Here is a 19817-nt window from a genome sequence, read left to right as displayed (position 1 = left end):
TCAAGTAAAAAACGGTCTGACAAAATATAGAGACTTAGCATGCTTGGAATATAATACGTATCGTATGAAAATATGACCTGTCAAACATAGATCAGAGAAAATTCAAGCATCTTTTAAAAAATATTGTCATATCTAGGTCAGAACATCGTCATTTGTGCCCTGTGATGGGTTCAAGATTTTCATTTATTACTTTACTCTATTTTGTTAAACCGCTGACTGTTTGTAGTGCTAATCAGAGGCCTTCTTAGAGCATTTGTAAGCTATGAGTCGAGATATTTCGGAATAATGATACTGATTTGGCTTTAATGTTTCATTTTCACTCACCTAATACAAAATAAAGGCCTTATGTCAAGAATTTGGTCTGTTTGTAGCATGACTTATGCTCAAAACTCCATTTTTCTTGGCCTGAGAGGGGCATGGAGAGTTTGTGCCAAAAACCTAACAAACCTTATTAAGCCAAATTTTTCTCAACTGATTTTGATAAATGGGTTACTAAAGTACATGGTCAAATTCATTTGGCAGCAGAATTTACCAATGGAGTTTTATAGCACTTTCAAAATGCCACCTAGAAGGATGAATTTTTGGTGCTCCACAGGCCACAAATGGGACCCCCCCCCCCCGAAACTCCAGAACAAACAGCCAGAGAAGTGAGCCAAAGTGGCTTTTGAAATAACTTATGACACTCAACTTTTGTGCCAAGTTTCAGCCGAATCGGTTGACCACCACTTTTGGCCCCTGGAACACTTTTTCAGACAGGGACACTTAACTCGTGATAATTATTTCAGATGATACTCGTTTCATATTTGCCGCAATTTAGCACCCACAGTTTTACATTTTGCTGAGTTGCAATTGATGAATTAGTAACGGTAAGACTTGTGGTCATGAATTATTACAATCGTAAAATATAACCGCAGGCTTGAATAATATAAAAAAAAAAGTTGGAAAAGCGGTTCATTAATTTTTTTTAATCACGTTACGGGAAAATTTAGTGATTTTTCCGTGTGGTTGTTCAGGCATATTTATTTGTTGTTTTCGGCATTTTAGCGTTCTCAATTCATGCGACTTTCTTCGTTGTTGTTAATCAACTAAACAGAAATTATTTGCCCTGATTTAATCCGCACTATTTATTGACAAGCTGTCACGTTTCTGTGGAGCATATATTGTAAATGTTTGCGGTACAGGAGCTAGATCTCTGGTGCTAAACAGTAGTTACTAAAATCCGACTAAAATACAGATCGTTACGAACCCTGTACTTCCCCTTTTATTTCTCTTGTAACATAGTTTAAGCTGAAGTAACCTTCTTCCGTATATTTCCTGGCAGAATGTGTTTATAATCAAGCTTTTATGTCAATGATCTTGAGGAGATAGTCAGCGACCACGATCCAGACTGATTTCATTATTATTCTTATCATTTAATTTTTTTTTCCTTTGGATTTATCCCCGTACATGTGATGCTCTACCACTAAGCTGTAGTGAGAAAACTCTAACTCTATCTAGGGGAGCTTGGAAAGTTTTAGTTTCAGTATGTGACGAGCACTCTGCCTTCTGCTAAAATCTGAAAGTGTCGAGTGAATTAATGAAATAAGAAAAAAAAGTGATTTCATTTTAATCAACATTTACTCACATGATGCTTTCGGCATTATTTATATAATGAATGAAATTTGAAAAGGAATGTCAGTCTTCAGTGACTAACGCTCTCTCCCGCTCTATTGTATTTGCTACTGTAGAATATGTGCTCAGTGTAAAAATAAAGTGTAATTCTGCTGCAAGTTAGATCTGTGTTCAAACGTTGAATTTAAACGACAGATAGTTTACAGTGTGAAATTAAACTAGATTACAGGCAGATTTAAAACCCTTAAAAGGAACGCAGACTAAACAGTTTGAGTATCACACTGGCCAACCTTTGGAGGACGGCGCTAAAAGAACCCGCGTACGCACACTTCTACCTTGGTATACTACGCCCACTTCTGGTTAGAACACTTACTAAAATTATTGATAAATCAAACGGATCTTGATTTTCTTCTAAAAAAATAAGTCTTCTTACATCCATTTAACACACTGATGAATAATAACTGAAAAGAGGAATGAAATAAAAGGAAAAACACCCGTACACATGTAGTGTAGTCTGTACTCAAAAGTGCGCCGAGACGAATCTTCATTAGTTTATATTGCTGAGTTTTCTGGTTTGTACTGGAATGCCAGCTTCGTCCCTGTCGACAGCCCCCACCAATTAGAGATTGTATTGGCATCTTGCAGATCATTTATGTTGGACCGCCTGTATAATTTTCCGTCTGACTTTACTTGGAACAAAGGACAGTTGTTTTTCTCTTTATCGTCAACAAATGGGATGATGTTAGTAACCTCAGCTGTGTGGATAACTTTTTTAGGGTCTCGGTATGCTTCATACACCTGGTTGACTGATTTCTGAGTTGCCTCGACAACATATCTGAAGTTGTCTTTTCCTTTATGAAGCAATCCATCACCATAAGCAATCCACTTGTCTCCTCTGATATTTGTTACTCGTAGGCCAAACGTCTCGTCTTCATCGTGCATGCGCCAACTCAGGTAATGGCCATCTATGTGAAGATTGGTAGCGTTTCCTAACTCTACTCTTGGTGTCCTGAGGTGGAAATAATTTTATCCATTAAAAATGATAGATGTGAAGTATGGAAACACGGGTTTTGTAAAAGAAAGTTTCCTACTTCAAAAACTTTCCTTGCCATTTTTGGGACAAGGAGACTTGTCATGGACCAATTTGCCACAGTATGATCAACATGAATTGAACTGATAAAAGAGATAGTCCCGCCCAGGCCCCTCCCCCTCTTTATCTTTTTGGGAAAGGAAAAACAATGGTAAAATCTATGGCCCTCCTCCATTTCCTAAGTGTGAAGCTTTTACTTTTTCCTCCCAACGTTACACTATCAAATTTTATAGCAGTAACATGTTTAGAGAAACATAGCGCAAAGGGGACTATCAGTTTGCCGATTTGAAGTGGACGTGATGCCAATTAATCCATTTTCCTTGACTGCCAAACAAATCCAACAGATAAACCGCTCGTTGGAATAAATATCATTATTCCTGGCTGATCTGCCTGGTGACAAGACACTTTGATTCAGGCAAACCTGATTCGTGGTTACGCAGTGTTAGTTAATCAGCCAAAATTTCGCAGAGGGTGGCAACTAAAAGTGTTTGCACACCATACTAGCAAACCCATAACCCCCTTGTGGTACAAGGAGGGATGGGGATGGTGTAAAAATGAGTATCTAAAAATTTCTGGAAGGCCTGGTGATGCTGACTTGCATATGCGTGAACTTTCTAGGGAAGTTCTTAGAACATTATCAAATAATGCTGTTTTTTAAGCTTCTGGAATGTTCTGGAATACTTTGTAAACGTATGCAAGGACTTAGTCGCGTGGAAGCAGTAGGCTGTTTCTCTCGGGAATCACCGAATGTTTGGAAAGCTATATCGAGAGAGATAGCTGGTGCGGAAGATTGTTCATTTCAATGATCTATAAAGAACACTGTGAGACCGTGTCACTGTGAGACCGCGTCAGTGGCGAGCTAACTTATAGTCAGCAGTGGGCTTAAGGTGGCTCAATAGGGTTTTTTGGCCGGGCGAAGAATGGGTACGAAAATAGCGCGCGCTTTTAAATGGCATCAAGTATGTAAACAAACATGGCGGCTTCACGCGAGTGCACAATTTTTGTCACATAATCGCGAAGTTTACTTGACGAGAGTGAAACGGCATCGATACTTTCCAGTAAATGAGCACAATATTGACAGTGAAAGACCAGAAGTTTACACAACGCCTACACAACATCCGTAATGCGTCGGGTCGCTTTCGGAAAGTGGAAGCGATCGAAACCAGAAAAGAAACAAAAATAAAAAGGTTACACGGAGGGTTCAAAACGTGGAAGGCCAAACGGAAGCTCCAGTATGATAACATATCCATGGAAAACGAACCCCCAGCAAAACGAATGACACGAGCACGTGAGGTCAGTACATTTTTCTTTATTCGGAAGTCTTAATTTTTGGTAAGATTTTCCTGTCAAGCTTGTCCTAATCATCGGCCTACCTGTTCTGTTGACTCCAACCCTGATTCCCATCAGCAGAATAAAGCTAAGAGGAAGGCGAACCTGCCACAAGGATCCAGACTGGTGGACTTAGAAACCCTTACAGATGGTCTGAAGGAATGTTTATTTTGTCATTACGGTAAATTCTCACTATTTTTAACTGCACTATAGCATATTTTACACCATTATCATATAAAACAACATAACAAATATTGTGGAGTCTTTTTTCCCTGTTAGTTTACAGTGTATTTTACAATATTTCTAGGCCCTTTGTCTCTTGGCAATGTTATTGAAGAACAGCACAGTGGCTTGGCAAGCACGTTTACTGTTATATGCAGCCAATGCAATGGGGGAAACACCATTAAAACATCAAAAGAGCACAGATCTGGTGCACGCGGTCCACTGACCTTTGATATGAACACGAGAGCTGCCCTTGGCTGTTTACACACAGGAGTGGGCAACGCCCATTTAAACAATTTACTTTCAATCCTCAATGTGCCTGCACTGAACTCATCGACTTTTAAAAATCGGGAAAGGAAAGCTGGAAAGGCAATAGAGCTAGTAGCAAAAAATAGTTGCCAGCAATTCCTAAACCTTGAACGAGAGAAGGCAATTGAAAATGGTAACAAGCCTGACCAGAACAATTTGGTACCTATTGCCTGTTCTTATGACATGGGGTGGCAGAAACGGGGGCGAGGTTTCAACTCTAAGACCGGACATGCTGCAGTCATGGGCCTTTCAACTGGTAAGGTCCTTGACTACACAACAAAAAATAAAATGTGCCACTCCTGTGATGAAGCTGAAAAGGCAGGAAAACAACCAAATGACCATGACTGTAGAAAAAATCATTCAGACCCTCAGTGTTGGTCCGGCCGGGGCTTAAACCCTCGACCTCCCGCCCAACAGTACGGCGCTCTACCAACTGAGCTAACCAGGAGGCGATGCAAATAGATGCAAATCTTCTCAGGACCATGAGGAATTTCTCAGTGCTATAATCTGTGGCTAGGTCTACGTGCACTACGCGGGTGCCTAAACAATTAAATGTCACTCCATGCGTTTTTCCAGTCGTTCTTTTCTTCACCTCACCTCGAATTTTGAAAGGTCCAAATAGATCAATAGCAGTACAAGTCCAGGCGGGAGAAGTCTTTAGTCTGTCCACTCGTAATTTTCCCATAACTTGTTCACTCAGTTTTTTGTCTAGTTTCTTGTATATCTCGCAATTGTATCTGATAGACTTGACCATTTTTAGTAACTTGACAATCCAGAACCTCGTGGGTGTATTACTGGCTGTGGAGAGAACGCTAAGGTGTCCTCTTCTATGGATATGTTTACTACGACGTGAAAATCGATGGTCATACGGAAGAAGGAAAACTTTATTTTTGTTGTGACTCATCTCCATCCACCTTTCTCCCCGTCCTCCAACCACGTATAATCAATCTGTATTCTTTCGGGGGCACAGGCGTTTGCATCGTCCTTTTTCAATGTCTTTATACATACCATTTTGCGCTTCCATAATCCAGAAGTTCTCTGCCTGTGCTATATCAGTTGGAATTAGTGACTTCTCTGCGTGTTTGAAGGACGATTTCGGTGTTTTTTAGTACATTGCCAAAATCCTGGCCGTCACTCTGATGAATTTTCCAAAATCTGAATATCTGTCGATGTTGATTGTTGCCACCAGTGTGTTTTTGTCGTCTTGTTTGAAATGTTTGGTTACAGTGGATGCTACTTTGATTAACTCAGGAAGTTGCTCTTTGGTCAGTGTCTTGTATATTGGCCAGTCGGTTTCGGGAAACTCAAGGAAGCTGGATCCATTTTGTCAGATGCTATCCAAATTTATTTCCTTAGCTTTCTTACCACGAGTTCACCAATCTGCGATGTTATATTTACTTTCCATCCAAAACAATTCTTTAGGATTTGTATTCTGTTGTATTTCTCCCACGCGGGTTGCGGCAAAAGTATAAAATCCGTATGAATAGAAGTAGAGTAGAGTAGACATCTATATTAATACAGGATAGTCCCTTCAGTGTAGTAAACACTGGTATTAACGGGGGTCCTGTTACCCACTCATTCTTTCAGTATCATGCTATGCACCATTTGGGAGTCCACGATGTGATAGCACTTTATAAACTTGTATCTACAATGAGTATGAATGTCTTTAATCTTGAGTTTAACAAAGCACTACACAGTTTAATTCTATCAATGGACATCTTTTTTATCAGTGCAAGGCGATTTTTTGATAGCAGAAGTCTGCAGCAACATCCTCCGTTGTTGAGTGCCCATCTTGCATATGTACAGGCACCAAAAGCGTTACTGGATCCATCACTGAAGATGATTAACATCGGTTGTTCATCAGTTGTATCTGTTGGTTTGACACATCTCTTAAATTTAATGTTATTCATCCCCAGCATGTCCAGGCAAGATTGTTTCCAATGTTGTTTGTACCTTTCGGGAATTGCGTCATCCCGTCTTAGTTTATTTTCGATCCCCCATAGTTCCCTCATTAAAATCTTTGCTGTGACTGTAAATGGTCCTGCTAAACCAAGTGGATCATAAATGCTATTCATTTGTGATAGAATTATTCTTTTCGTTGGGGCGTTGGCGTCATTATGGGTTTTTCCGTTTCGCTTATTCTTGGGTGTGGTTCAAAGGTTCATTTTATATACAAATTTGTCTTGGACTGGGTTCAATACAACTCCTAACACCTTTTCCGTTGTAGAGGATTTGTCGTTGGGTAAAGTCTTGAGTAGATCAGTTCTATCATGTGTGAAATCCACTCTTTCATTTTGAAGTTCCCTCCGTCAAGGAAAGCTTCTATATCCTTAGCAAGTTTTTTCGCCTTTTCTTTGTTGGGAACACTCTCTATGATGTCATCCATGTACGTGTTTTCTTTAATAACCTGAGCCGCTTTGGGATATTCGTGTGCTCCCATCTCTGCTGTTTTTCTCAATGCAACAGTAGCGATCGTTTCTGAGGGCTTGTCCCCAAATGAGACTCTTTGTATTACATACGGGTCTAGCGGTCTTCCAGTATCCATATCTCTCCAGAGAAATCTATGTGTATGTTGCTCCATAGTTTTGATCTTGACTGTATGATAGATTTTCTTAATATCACATATCATTGCAATGTTGTTTTCTCTGAATGTTATGAGTACACCCAGGAGATCATTAACTTGGTGTGGTCCTTTAGCCTAGTGCGCTACTATTGAACACGATCCTTTCTGGAGTTGATGAGGAATCTGGCTTCAAAACCTCATGATGAGAAATGTAGTGAATTAGTCTTTTGTAGTTTTCCAGTTCTGTTTGAGAGAGCATTCGTGCGACTTCTCGTTCGATCATATCTTCGATTTGTTTCTGAGAAACTTTGGCGTGTTTTTCTAATCTTTTTGCAGTTGATATGAGCATTCCCATAGCAGCCGTTTTATTACCAGGTAATGCGGAGGGATCACGAATCCATGGGTATTCAGCAATCGATCTCCTTTCGTCCTTATTGTACTCCAGTTTCCTTTCGATTAGATGTAATTCTTTTTCTTCCTTTATTGTGAAGTTTTGGGTTCCTAATGAACATTTTCCACACTTAAATCCACCGCAGCGAGGTGTACAGCCGATCCCAAGGTTTTCCATTTTATAGAAATCTTCAACTCGGAGAATTGCTGTGTTGAAATTTATGTGATCAAGCATATGGTTTCTTGTCGTTTCCTTGATAAAGGGATGCGTTCCACCAATACATCTTCTGAAGCGATTTCCTAATAGTACGATGTGTCCTGAAGTTTTTCCATTTTGTGGATGGTACGCTGCGTACTCGTAACCGATCAAAACGTCGATTGTTCCTAATGTTATTGATATATATTCTTTAGAGATATTTTTAAACAGTTTGACGATTCCGTTTACGCTCACGCTCTGTATGTCTGAGGTAATTTTATCGAATCCGTCTACGTCAAATTGAACTTCTCGACCTTATTTGTCTATTAGTGAGAGTTTGTATCTAGTGAAAGCGAGTTTCCCATTGTCTCCTCCTACTTTGATAACGGAAAGCTCAACTTTCGTCTCTTTCTGTCGCTCGGCCTTTGCTCTATCATTTGTGATAAAACAGAGTGAAGCTCCCCTCTCCCATAGGACATTGACCCAATCGCGCTTCGTGGGTATTCGCTGTATTTGCAGTAGAGAAGAGTCTGCGATGTTATTGTCACTTACACTTGCGGATCCGGAGATTCCTTGTAGAGAGGTGTTACTTTTTTCATCTTGTGGTGAAGGGTCTGATGATGCCACTTAGTGCATCCGTTCCCACCGTGTAGAGTTACAATAGAACAGCAATTGTCTTTCAGCGAACGTGTCAAAACATTAGCGGTAAATGTAGCCAAACAAATTGGAGCTCTCCTAAATATGAAAAACCTAATTTCAGGAAAGGCTAAGCTACACTTATTTAAAACTAATATCCTACCACATTGACCTATTGCTCCATAGTTTGGCATTTTATCAGATCTTCGGACAAACGAAAACTGGCTTGAAAGGTTACAAGAGAAGGGGCTAAGGGCAGTCTTCAAAGATAAATGCAGTTCCTATGAAGACCCTCTAAACAAAGGTAAGCTTCCGAATTCAAATAATCAGAGACCTCAGAACTTAGCCACTCTCGTGTTTAAAGTTAAGCATGGCATCTGCGCCACATATATATCAGGTCTTTTCAAACGATAAACCACCCAATATAGCCTTAGCGAGTCAGAATTCTTCATACCACACTTCAATACTGTGAAGTACGGAAATCATTCTATTAAGTATATTGGGCCGACACTATGGCACCGCCTTCCTCGGGGCACAAGAGATGCAAGAACTCGGAGTCATTTTAAGAAATTAGTAATTTCTTAAAGAGTAAGACCTCTCGAACTTAATTATCAACGAATGTGGATCTTACGGTTTTCTCTGATGCCCGTAGAGACAAGGAATATTTTTTAATAGAATAGTATCGGTATAGTTTTATGTCTTTCTTAATTGTATAGTATTGGTATTTTAGCATAAGTATCTTAGAATTTCATTTTATTTAATATCTATTTAATATTTAATGGTATTACTTTTGCTTTGCTACTGTGTCTCCAATTAGCTGGTGTGCTAAAGCATTTTGACACAAAAATAGTTATATTATTATTGTTATTATTATTATTAGTATTATTATAATTATTATTATTCAAAGGAACAGATAGAAGAAGTCCCAAAAGTATTTTCAACTAAATACATCTTGCCTATGGGCTTTGAATTTTTTAAAATCATTCCGAAGCAATGAACTGCGTTTGTTATTGAAACTAGCGAGGACGTGACGTTGATTTAATTTGCAGAAACTTGTAGGTATTCTGTCAGCCGGGTGATGGATTAGTAGATTGCAGGTATATTAGGCTCATGCACCACTTTTCGTTATGTCCAATTTATTGATAAAAGACTTGAAGCAGGTATAAGCAAGGAAGTTAAAAAATTTTGCACTTTAACGATGAGGTTTTTTCTTTTCAAACTAGCATTTTACACCTTTCATTTTAATACCACATCGGATTCTTTTGGGAACAGATCCAATTTTCATAAGTTTGGTGTCTAACACTATATTTCACAAAATCTCTCTCTAAAATTGCCATACTTAACACATTCCTTGTTAAAAAGATCAGTGAGCCCACACGAGGATTTATGATTTGTCAAATAAATAACAAAGAAGTTCATTTTTTTATTCCTAGTACCCTCAAGAATAGCCATTATAAATTTTATCTGATATCGTTAATGCAAGCACACAGTGCTCGGGAAAACTCTTTCAAGTTAAAATTCAGAAAGTAAGACGATATTGTATTCAACAATAAAACCATCTTTTTATTTGACGAACGAAGCCGAATTTGTCAATCATGATCACACAGTCAAAAGCTCTTAAAATTTCATTATTCTAAGCGAAAATTAGTAGCTCCACTTATTAACGAAAGCGAATAGTGTGGACAGAGCTATTGTTTAACAAACCCAAAACTTTGATTAGTACATCACTGTAATATTCTAAGTCAGTGGTTGTTTGTTAAATGATCCGGGCATTTGCTTTTGGATAGATTTTCATTAGAAGATCACGTGTGTAAACCAAGTCTTGTGTTTTATTAAGATTAACGTTGTTTTGTTGGATAGCATAGCCTGTTTTTCTGCCGTGGACATTATAACGAGGAACACACTAAGGTGCCGCAAGGTCATTTTCTAATTTTACATGTGAGCCAAATACAGGCGGCAAAAATGAGACAACAAAAGCATCGTCTCTCAAGTCTGCAAAACTGTTGGAGGATCACGATGTTACATAATATCACTGAATTTAGAATTAATTATCAAGATGCCTCGAGATATATTGAGAGATTATCGCCATTCTTTCTTCTGCGTTTTTCGCCCCATCCTTACAAGTTTTTAAAATAGTTACTCATCAAGCCGCAGAAATTTATTTTACGAACGTACGAGCGACTGCACAAGGTGATACTTATAGCATGTGTAGCCAACTGCATTGCTGGAAGAAATATAGCCGATACGCAAGTAAAAAAATTGTCAGAGCTAAAGCTATTTCAAACGGAAGATATAATTTTTAATAATTCAAAATTTTGTTGAAAGAGTTAAATTTGGGTGAAAATAGAGACTTTAAAAATAATATGAAAAGGCTACTGTAAAAATGCGAGTATCTAGCGACGAGCAACGTGATAAAGAAAGACAAAGAGCTCCAGAAAAAGACTGAAAAGAAGTTACCAAAATATAGAAGTGGATTACAAATGAGTCGAGAAAGGAGAGGAGTTGAACTGAATTTACCTTTAGTCAATTTGCTTACAAGGTAACGCCAGGAAAAAATCTAAAAAAATATTATTCAAACGTGGTTTGACTCTAGCGTCAGTTTATAATCCATTGCTGTTTTGATGAAGGAAAAAAAAAATACATGAAGTTTCTATAAAAGTATTTTTATTCGTCATATTTCCCTAGGTATGTCTCAGGTATTGAGTATTGATCACTCCTAGGATAAGTAAACAATCTATCAATCGTATCATTTCTTCATTTATTTCTTCAACTTTACATTCCTTTATTGATTTCCCCTTTTTTTTTCAATTATGTATCTATTCACCCCTATAATTAGCAACATGTAGTTGTTTCATTTATTCATTTTCCTTTCTAATCTCTAAGTGAGAAATAATTTTTCTTAGCATGGTTTGCGATCTAACGTTGTGTCAATCACAATGAGATTAAATTTTACATTACGATTCTCCGTTGTATGTACTGTTTATTTGACGTACAGCATTCCTTCAAGGTTTCTGTAAATTCCACGACTGTGATGGTTCGGTATTTGAGGGCATGGGTAGCCATATAGTGCCCGTTTGTTGTCTGTCAGGGATGAAATGAATAGCGATCAAGTAAGACCTTTGCTAAACAACACAGCTGTCTCAAGTTTGACCTTCGTTTCTTTACATCGTCAAATTATATCATTTAACCATTGAACACTTAAAAACAATAAAGGAGCTCGTACTACACACTTAGATTGAGTGATACATTAACATCTTCCAAAGAAAGGCGGTGGCGTTGCTTTATTTTACAGGGGTGCCGCAAAAAAGTTTACGGTCTTCATGTCATAAAGAAGAAGGGAAATAAAGACAATTTATGAGCAATTTACAGAGGCCTTTCGCAATGTTTTAAGTAACACTTTAACTAAGTTTACTGCGGTTCACTTTGGGTGGGTATGAATCTATTGTTATTCGAAAAAAACTTCTTGCCTCCGTCCCCTCCCAACCTAGCCCTGTGTTATGGCGATCAATTTAACGCTTAATCAAAACAAAATAAAAAGTGAAAGCAAAACCAGAAACGAAACAAAAACAAGAATAAAATAACCAAACAAGAAACTGATTAAAGAAGACCAAAGCTAACACAGCCAGTGCAAAGAAACCCGATCTGGTTTCTTCTTTCTCGGTTTGAGACTTTGCTTTGTTATTCAACGAAAAATAGCTTTGGGAGCCAATAAAGCAGCCTGAAATAATCATATTATCATACTTGCTTCTTATCGATCACTTGACTGATTTGTTTACATAGGTCTGGAGAATAATACTCACATTGACCGTACTGGGACGACGCCCAAGCAACGTTTTTGCACTCACGGTCATCGTGTCCATCAAAAACTAAAGCGAATAAAAGACAACATTGCAGAACAAATGAAAGACTAGTTATCTGCTGAAAAATAGGCTGGTTCATCACGGCATTTTAAGAAAATATGATTCTTTTTTTGAAGCCACCAAGCCAAATAAGGCAATTCTGAAGTAAACTTTAAAACTTTACACTTTATTTAGGGTACATAATTACGGTAAAAAGAAACTGTACTCTCTCTTATGACCCTTATTAAATTATATTCAAGTAACTGAAATACTAATTTTCTAAGATACTTAAATACTAAAAGATACTAAGATACGTCACTTTTATAATGCTAAGATAACAGATAACTTAAATACTTGAATACTAAAATATTCAGATACTGAACTATTTAGGTGCGAAAATAATAATTAAAGAGAACTTAAATACCATAATACTAAGTTATTAAATATCAAGTTAACTAAAAAAAAAAAACTCTGTCAATTTTGAAGCTGTCAGGCGTAAATTTGTACATTATTAAATCAAAGTATCGTCTTTTGAAATTTTTTGCACTTGAAAAGCAGACAAAGTTTTTATCGTTGGTAACATAATTCCAGAGTTCAACAGCATTATAAAAGAACATGCGCCTCATGCTATTGGTATGTGGAATAGGAAGGCGATAAGGCAACCGAGACCTTGTATCATACGACTTGTTGTATTTCAATGATGACAGTTTCTGGGTTAGGTGCTCCGGTACACGTCCATCCAGGATTTTTTTTGAACAGACATAGCCGCCTTTCTCTACAGATATGACTGATGGGTAGCAATCCAAGTTCAAGAAATAGCGGCAGAGTTCTAGCTTGAAAAGGAGCATCAAGAATAATACGCGCACATCGTTTTTGAACTTTAAAAATATCATCAAATAATCCTGCATTACAACTTCCCCAGACAGACACACAATACTCAAGAATAGGTTTAATACTTGCATTAAATAGAATTATACGTTACTTGACTGGAAAGAATTTTTTAATGCGAGCCAGAACAGCAACCCGCTTTAAAAGTTTTTTTCTGAGATTAGCTGCATGAGGTGACCAAGAGAGGAAGAGGTCGATTTCCAGGCCCAAAAGACGTTCCTCGTGAGTTTGTTCCAGTTGCCGACCATCCAGTCACAAAGAAGGTGCACATTCTTCACAGCGGACAGCTTCTGTCGAGTACCAATAGTCGCGTATTTTGTCTTTTCCGGGTGAACCATCACTGATACCATGATCTTTAGTCCATGTCGCCTTATTAGAGAGATCCTGTTGAAGTTGTACCTGAACATCGGTCATAGTTGTGGCACTTGCGTAAAAAGCAGCATCATCGGCAAATAAGCCATTTCTATTCTTCCATGATTAAGGGAGGTCGTTAACAAAAAAAAGGGAAGGGGACAGGGCCTAAAATTGAGTAATTAATTGAGTAATTTTAATGCGGACATACCGCCACTTGACAGTAATCTACTACCAGCTTTCCTCCCTGCTGAGGCAGAAGCCCCATTTGTGCAACCCCACGAAGTCTGCAAGAAGTTACTCGCCATAAAAGCCTCCAAGGCCCATGGTCCAGACAACGTATCCTGTCGCATTGTTAAAGAGTTTGCTTACGAACTAGCTGAATCTATCACCACCATCTTTAACACATCACTCCCATCTGGCATTGTACCAGCAGCCTGGAATGAATCTAATATAATACCCATCCCAGAAGTACAATCACCTATGGATGAGGGCGACACCAAACCTATTTCGTTGACTCCCTGTCTGTCCAAAGTCCTTGAGGACTTCGTAGTTACATCGTTAATTGACAATGTCAAGGATAAAATCGACCCAAATCAGTTTGGGTGCCTGAAGGGAACCTCAACAACGTATTGTTTACTGGACATGATTCACACCTGGCTTACGTACCTCGACTCACCCGGGCGACACCTCCGCCTTTGCTTTCTAGACTTCTCTAAGGCTTTCGATCGTATCGGTTACAACGTACTGATAGAGAAGCTTCTGGGCTTAGGAGTTCGCATATTTTTAATACCGTGGATAATAAGCTTCCTGACTAACCGTCGACAAAGCGTTAAGTTACCTGGCTCCATCTCTGACTGGTTTCCAACAACAGCCGGCGTCCCCTAGGGAACAAAACTCGGTCCAATACTGTTCCTGGTGATGATAAATGACTTGAACATCTCTGATCCTGAATCCTGCACTTGGAAGTTTGTAGATGATGTATCGTTGTCTGAGGGGCTCGTAAGGAACAGCACTTCAACCATCCAAACAAGTCTCGATACTGTCGCCTCTTGGAGCTCCAGTAACTGGATGAAACTCAACGCTAAAAAGTGTAAAGAAATGCGAATATACTCTCTCAAGGAACCCACAGAACTCCCTCATTTTGAGGATCGGCGATCAACAATTAGAGCTTGTAACTTCACACAAAGTACTTGGCCTGGTGATTCAGGATAACTTAAAATGGAACAATGACATTGAAGCTACTCTCACCAAGGCTTCTAAACGCCTACAAATACTCAGAGTACACCGTCGAGGGGGTGTGGAGATGAATGATTTAACCACTATCTATATCTCCCGGATACGATCTGTTCTTGAATATTGCTGTGTAGTATGGCACCACGCCCTCCCCTCCTACCTTTCACAAGAGCTAGAACGAATACAGAAGCATGCTCTTAAAATCATAGTACCTACTTTATCTTACCCAGAAGCTCTGAAATTCCTTAATTTAAGAACATTAGTTGAAAGACAGTGAAATTTTTGTTAAAACTCTTGAAAATATCTCAAGAGGAGGGCCACTTTTTATACATCTCCCGAAAGAAAGAAAGCAAGTGCATCAGTATCAATTAAGGAACGCTAGCAATTTTTCAGTGACTAAATGCAGGACCGTAAGACTGCGCCGCAGCCTTTTCCCAAGGACTATTTTAGCCTTCAACAAATAATAGTTTCTTTTTATATATATTTGCATACTCACATTGTTAAATGTTGATTCTTAATTATTTAATTAATTATCTTGTATTTCTAAACCCATTGTAGCCCAGTCCCTGTCCACGCATGTAATTTGATATATTTTTTGAATAATTGTAACCACATTGTAATTCAGATTTTCTGTGAAAATGTGAGAAATAAACTTATCTACCTAAATTAACAAATATTTGACATATTTCTTATGCGAATAGGTGATAATCTACTTAGCGTATGGACGTTTCCGTAGAAACGGCCCATTTGGCCTGATCTATCGGCGAATACCTCTGTGTAGATCCATTTAGACCAAGTGTTGTAATTGCCTTTCTCCTCTTTTTTCAATTTGATTTATTTCGATTATTCAACATTTACTGTACTTGATTGTCTTTTTTACATCACTAGTTTCGCAGAATTTAATGGCAACGCAGTCGAGATGTTGTTAGTGGCTTAGCTTAGTTTCCCACTATTTTACGAGGTGCACCGCCAATGCATTGATGAAAAGGCAATGTTTGTTTGTGGGGTTTGTTTCCAGATTTTGGCATTTGTCGAATAAGATGGGAAGGTGGTCGCATTTTGCGTTAAACTACACTGGATTTGTTCAAGTTTTCTATCCATGAATGATTACAATTTGTTGTCAATCAGGTTGCACTTAACGACTGGGTAATTGATCTCTAACAAGTTACTTTGTCCAATTGATATGAATTAATCCATAGTTAATAAATTTTTTACAGTTTTCTCGAAACTTCGGCCGGATCGATATTCTCCACGGTATGTGCAATAACGATCACTCCCAAGATAAGTGAGAAAGCAAGAAATCCTATATTCAATGGTTTCTTTATCTATTTTTTAAAATTTTACATTTGCGTATTGATTTACTTATTTATCTATTTACGTACCTATTAAGCAAGCTCATGAATTTAGTTATTTCCATTTATTGAGACTTTTTTCTCCGCTGGAATCATAAGCTCTCAACTGTTTGCACGCTCAAGATATCTGTTCGACAGGAATAATGTTCTGTAAGTTGTAACTTTGTTTCAAATGGTCAACCAATTATAAATGTTGATAGAATCAGATGTCAACTCCTAAATCCAATATGAATGACAAAAAATATTATTATCGATTTTTATAAGAACTTTTTTTGGATTAATCCATAGATCCACAAAAGGTTTGTGTGTGAAGGCAAACTGAAGGACAAAACAAAAAGGGAGTTCTTGTCTTGTCAAGGTATCGATTTCTATTCATCTGCCGTCCAGATGGACTACATTTTTAACTACTTTGTTGTTATCCATGTCGTTCCGTGCTAAAGATATCAACAGCTCCGTTTCCTCAGATACATTTACGAGTTATGGTTGTGTAAATCACGGTAACTTTACATATTACGTTAGGCTCATCTATGCTAACGACGGTTCCAATATTTACTTCACGTACATCATTCCTGCATAGTTATTGTATATTCCAAGGCTGCCACATGTGTAACCATAAAGGGGACGTTTTCTGTAACCTGTTTGAGATAAAATTATTAACGGAAAAGTGATATTGATTCTTTCACTGTGTACGTGCCTACCAGGTTTTCACAATTTGTATCGTTTCTCCCTCCCCCCTATTCCACCCTTTTGCTTTTTTGATTTTGTGATTAAAACGAAAGAAAAAAAATCACAGAAAATAGTAGGGAAATTAACAAGAAAGTTGATATGGAGAAGATATCCGAAGCCCTCTAGAAGAGCTCGATTTATAAGATTTTTTGGGAATTACTCTTAGTATTGTTTCGTTGAAAGAAAGATGTCTGGAAATCCGCCTTAAATGCATTTACACGGATATTTGCTTCCCATAACTTGACTGATCTCTTTAATAATTTTGGAGATTTTAATACTCACCATACTGAGAGGACGTCCATGTCTGGCCGCACTCTCCGTTATCATGTCCACCAAACACAAGAGTTATTCATGGATAATTTCGCACAGTAAGTGAAAGAGTGTTAATATACTGAAAAACAAAACTAATTCCAGCTTGGTCGGTCGCATTTTTTGGCGTTGCTCTGATTGGCCTCTTGTATACAGTTCTCTGCTCTGATATCCTGCTTTGATTGCTTGTCTTGAAATATTTACCGGTGAGTTAATATATATGTCAATTTGTCTCTAGAAGTATCTCTCTCTGCAAGCAACTCTCTCTGTAAGTACCTCTCCCTTTAATACTCCGGTTACTCCGGTTCGGATCATCGTTTAGTCTTTCATAATGGAAGATTACGTTTTACTTACACGCCATGCTGTACCAGACTTTCAACGGAACGGGATAGTGAACGGCGCAATAGTAGCCGTATTACGATCGTGCTCCGCTTGTCTCATTGCACACCTGGAGTAGGCTATTACATGCTCTGAAATCAATAAAGGTGCAATACACACAGACACACACACAGACACACACACGCATATATACATATATATATAACTAACTGCAGACAGTACTGTTTCGGCCTTCTGGGCCTCATCAGTGCAGTGCTAATGCTAGGATGGGGGAGAACCGAGACGGTCACCCCAAACGACCCAACCTTTGTGGTATCGTCTAAGCCATGCCAGAGTGCTCAAACTAGAGTAAACTAGCGAGCATGCGCAATTGCAACGGCAATGACTCATCCTAGATAGAGTGCTCAATTTGGACATGAAAGCAAAGCTTTGTATGCCAAAGAGCTATATCTAACTGCAGACAGTACTGTTTCGGCCTTCTGGGCCTCATCAGTGCAGTGCTAATGCTAGGATGGGGAAGAACCGAGACGGTCACCCCAAACGACCCAACCTTTTTTATTGGCTTAGCCATTATGGTATATCAGCCAATATACCATAATCTACAAATATGGTAAGCGTACGTGTCAGCTTAAAATTAAAAGGGAGCTAAGAATTTAATAAAATCTTATAATTTAATTTAACGTTTTTAATAAAACAATTATTCCACTCGCGCTTGTCGGACATGAGATGATTATAGCCAACTCGGCGCTACGCGCCTCGTTGGCTATCTATCATCTCATATCCAACGCGCACTCGTGGAATAATTGTTAAATATATATATATATATATATATATATATATATATATATATATATATAAAAGCAGAAATTTAATGGTCAAGAGGCCAACTCCAATGTAGCTTTGTTGGTTTATTAGCTCGACGTTTCGACCGTCTCAGTCTTCCTCAGGAGCATACTAATTACATGAGCAAAATTTAAATTTAAAGTTCATGTCAACAGTAAACATGTCATGACGTAATAATATAAAGATAGAATAGATAACAACGAAACGTGTTATGGTGACTAAAATAGATAAGTTAAAGTAGTTATAATTCATGTAGCAAGTTTATTGATAGTAGGATTGAGTTTTAAAATCCAAGAATTTTCTCTTGCTTCTCTGATTTCTTGATTTTGACTTCTAACTTTTTCAATAACCGTAAGTTTAAGATGGTCGACTCCACAGTTCTTAAAATGTCTGACAGAGTGTATGTTTTTATGTCCACCCTTGATGTCGCTACGGTGTTGATTGCCACGATGGTGAATTGGGTGACCTGTCTCGCTTAGGTACTGATCGTTACATTTGCTGCATTCTATCAGGTATATCACATTGCTAGTCTTGTATGACGTGTGTTGTCGCAGTGTTATCGTTTCTCCTGAAGTGCTGCTTTTAACTGACCCCGTAAATTGCCCGTATGTTTTGTAGCAGTTGCATCTTATGTCAGCCCTACAGGGCAAGAATCCGGGACGAGTGGATTGCAATGGTTTCTGCTTTTTATGTTTATTAGAGGAATGAATTTTGAGATCTTTTTTAGTTTTGAATGATCGACCACAGATTGTACAGGTAGTGTCAGATGGAACTTGAATGTGCGGATTGCTTATATCGTGTGGGGATTCATCAGTGGAGGGGGTTGTGTCAGCCGCTATCGGCGATCGCAGTCTTTTGTGGGTTAGCATCTGTGTTAAATTACGCCCTTTTCGATAGGCAACGAGAGGTGTTTCTTTGCATATGGCCTATGTGTTGGACGATGTCAAGAGTATTTGATGGTGCTACTTGAGGATTTTGTGGATGTTTGGCAGTGCTGGGTTGTGAGTTATTAGAAGTGGTACACGGTCAGTGGAGGAAATAGGTTTGCTTGTGAGCGATACCTGCCTTGATGTTTAATTATTGATCTTATATGCTCTCGAAATATAAGTCGAGCATATAAGATCAATAATTCATGGGTTGGTTTTCATCTGGATGTCAAAAAAACTTATTTTCTTGGTACGGAAAAATTGTTTTCCATCTTGGGTCATAGACAAGATCATTTACAGGTATATAGCGAAGAAAAATAATCCTTCTCCTACTGGGCAGAACGCCTCTTCTAAGTCCGGTAAACCTTCTTCGCACTATTATAAACTTCCTTATGTTGGTCGGTTTTCGAACATCGCTCAGACTAAGTTAAGACAACTACTCAAACGTTATTGTAGAGCTGATTTAGATGTTAAGTTAGTCTTCAGTACGTTTAAACTCAGAAACATGTCCAGCGTGAAAGATTCAGCACTGCTGGGTCTACGTTCGCGTGTCGTATATAAATTTTCGTTTGCTGGCTGTAATGTCAGTTATATTGGTGAGACCACTCGCCACATTTGTACACGAGTTCGTACGCACCTCTTGTCGGACAAAACTTCGCATA

At 38.4% G+C, this 19817-nt stretch overlaps 2 protein-coding genes across 2 annotated transcripts in view; both read left to right on the top strand.

The window, feature by feature from the left end:
• LOC148735802 (uncharacterized) overlaps positions 1–19817 on the top strand; it is a 208900-nt gene that overhangs the window by 19870 nt on the left and 169213 nt on the right. The window lies entirely within an intron of this gene.
• On the top strand, positions 3648–5023 carry LOC148735815 (uncharacterized). Its single transcript, XM_088755718.1, has 3 exons — positions 3648–3994; positions 4112–4211; positions 4338–5023. The coding sequence occupies exons 1-3, from the start codon at positions 3764–3766 to the stop codon at positions 5021–5023; spliced, it is 1017 nt and encodes a 338-aa protein (XP_088611844.1). The 5' UTR covers positions 3648–3763.

The sequence above is a fragment of the Stylophora pistillata genome, chromosome 3 (genome assembly GCF_964205215.1).
Source record: "Stylophora pistillata chromosome 3, jaStyPist1.2, whole genome shotgun sequence".
Classification (NCBI taxonomy): domain Eukaryota; kingdom Metazoa; phylum Cnidaria; class Anthozoa; order Scleractinia; family Pocilloporidae; genus Stylophora; species Stylophora pistillata.
The sequence above is the reverse complement of the archived record's forward strand: the minus strand, read 5'-3'. Positions and strand labels throughout refer to the sequence as shown.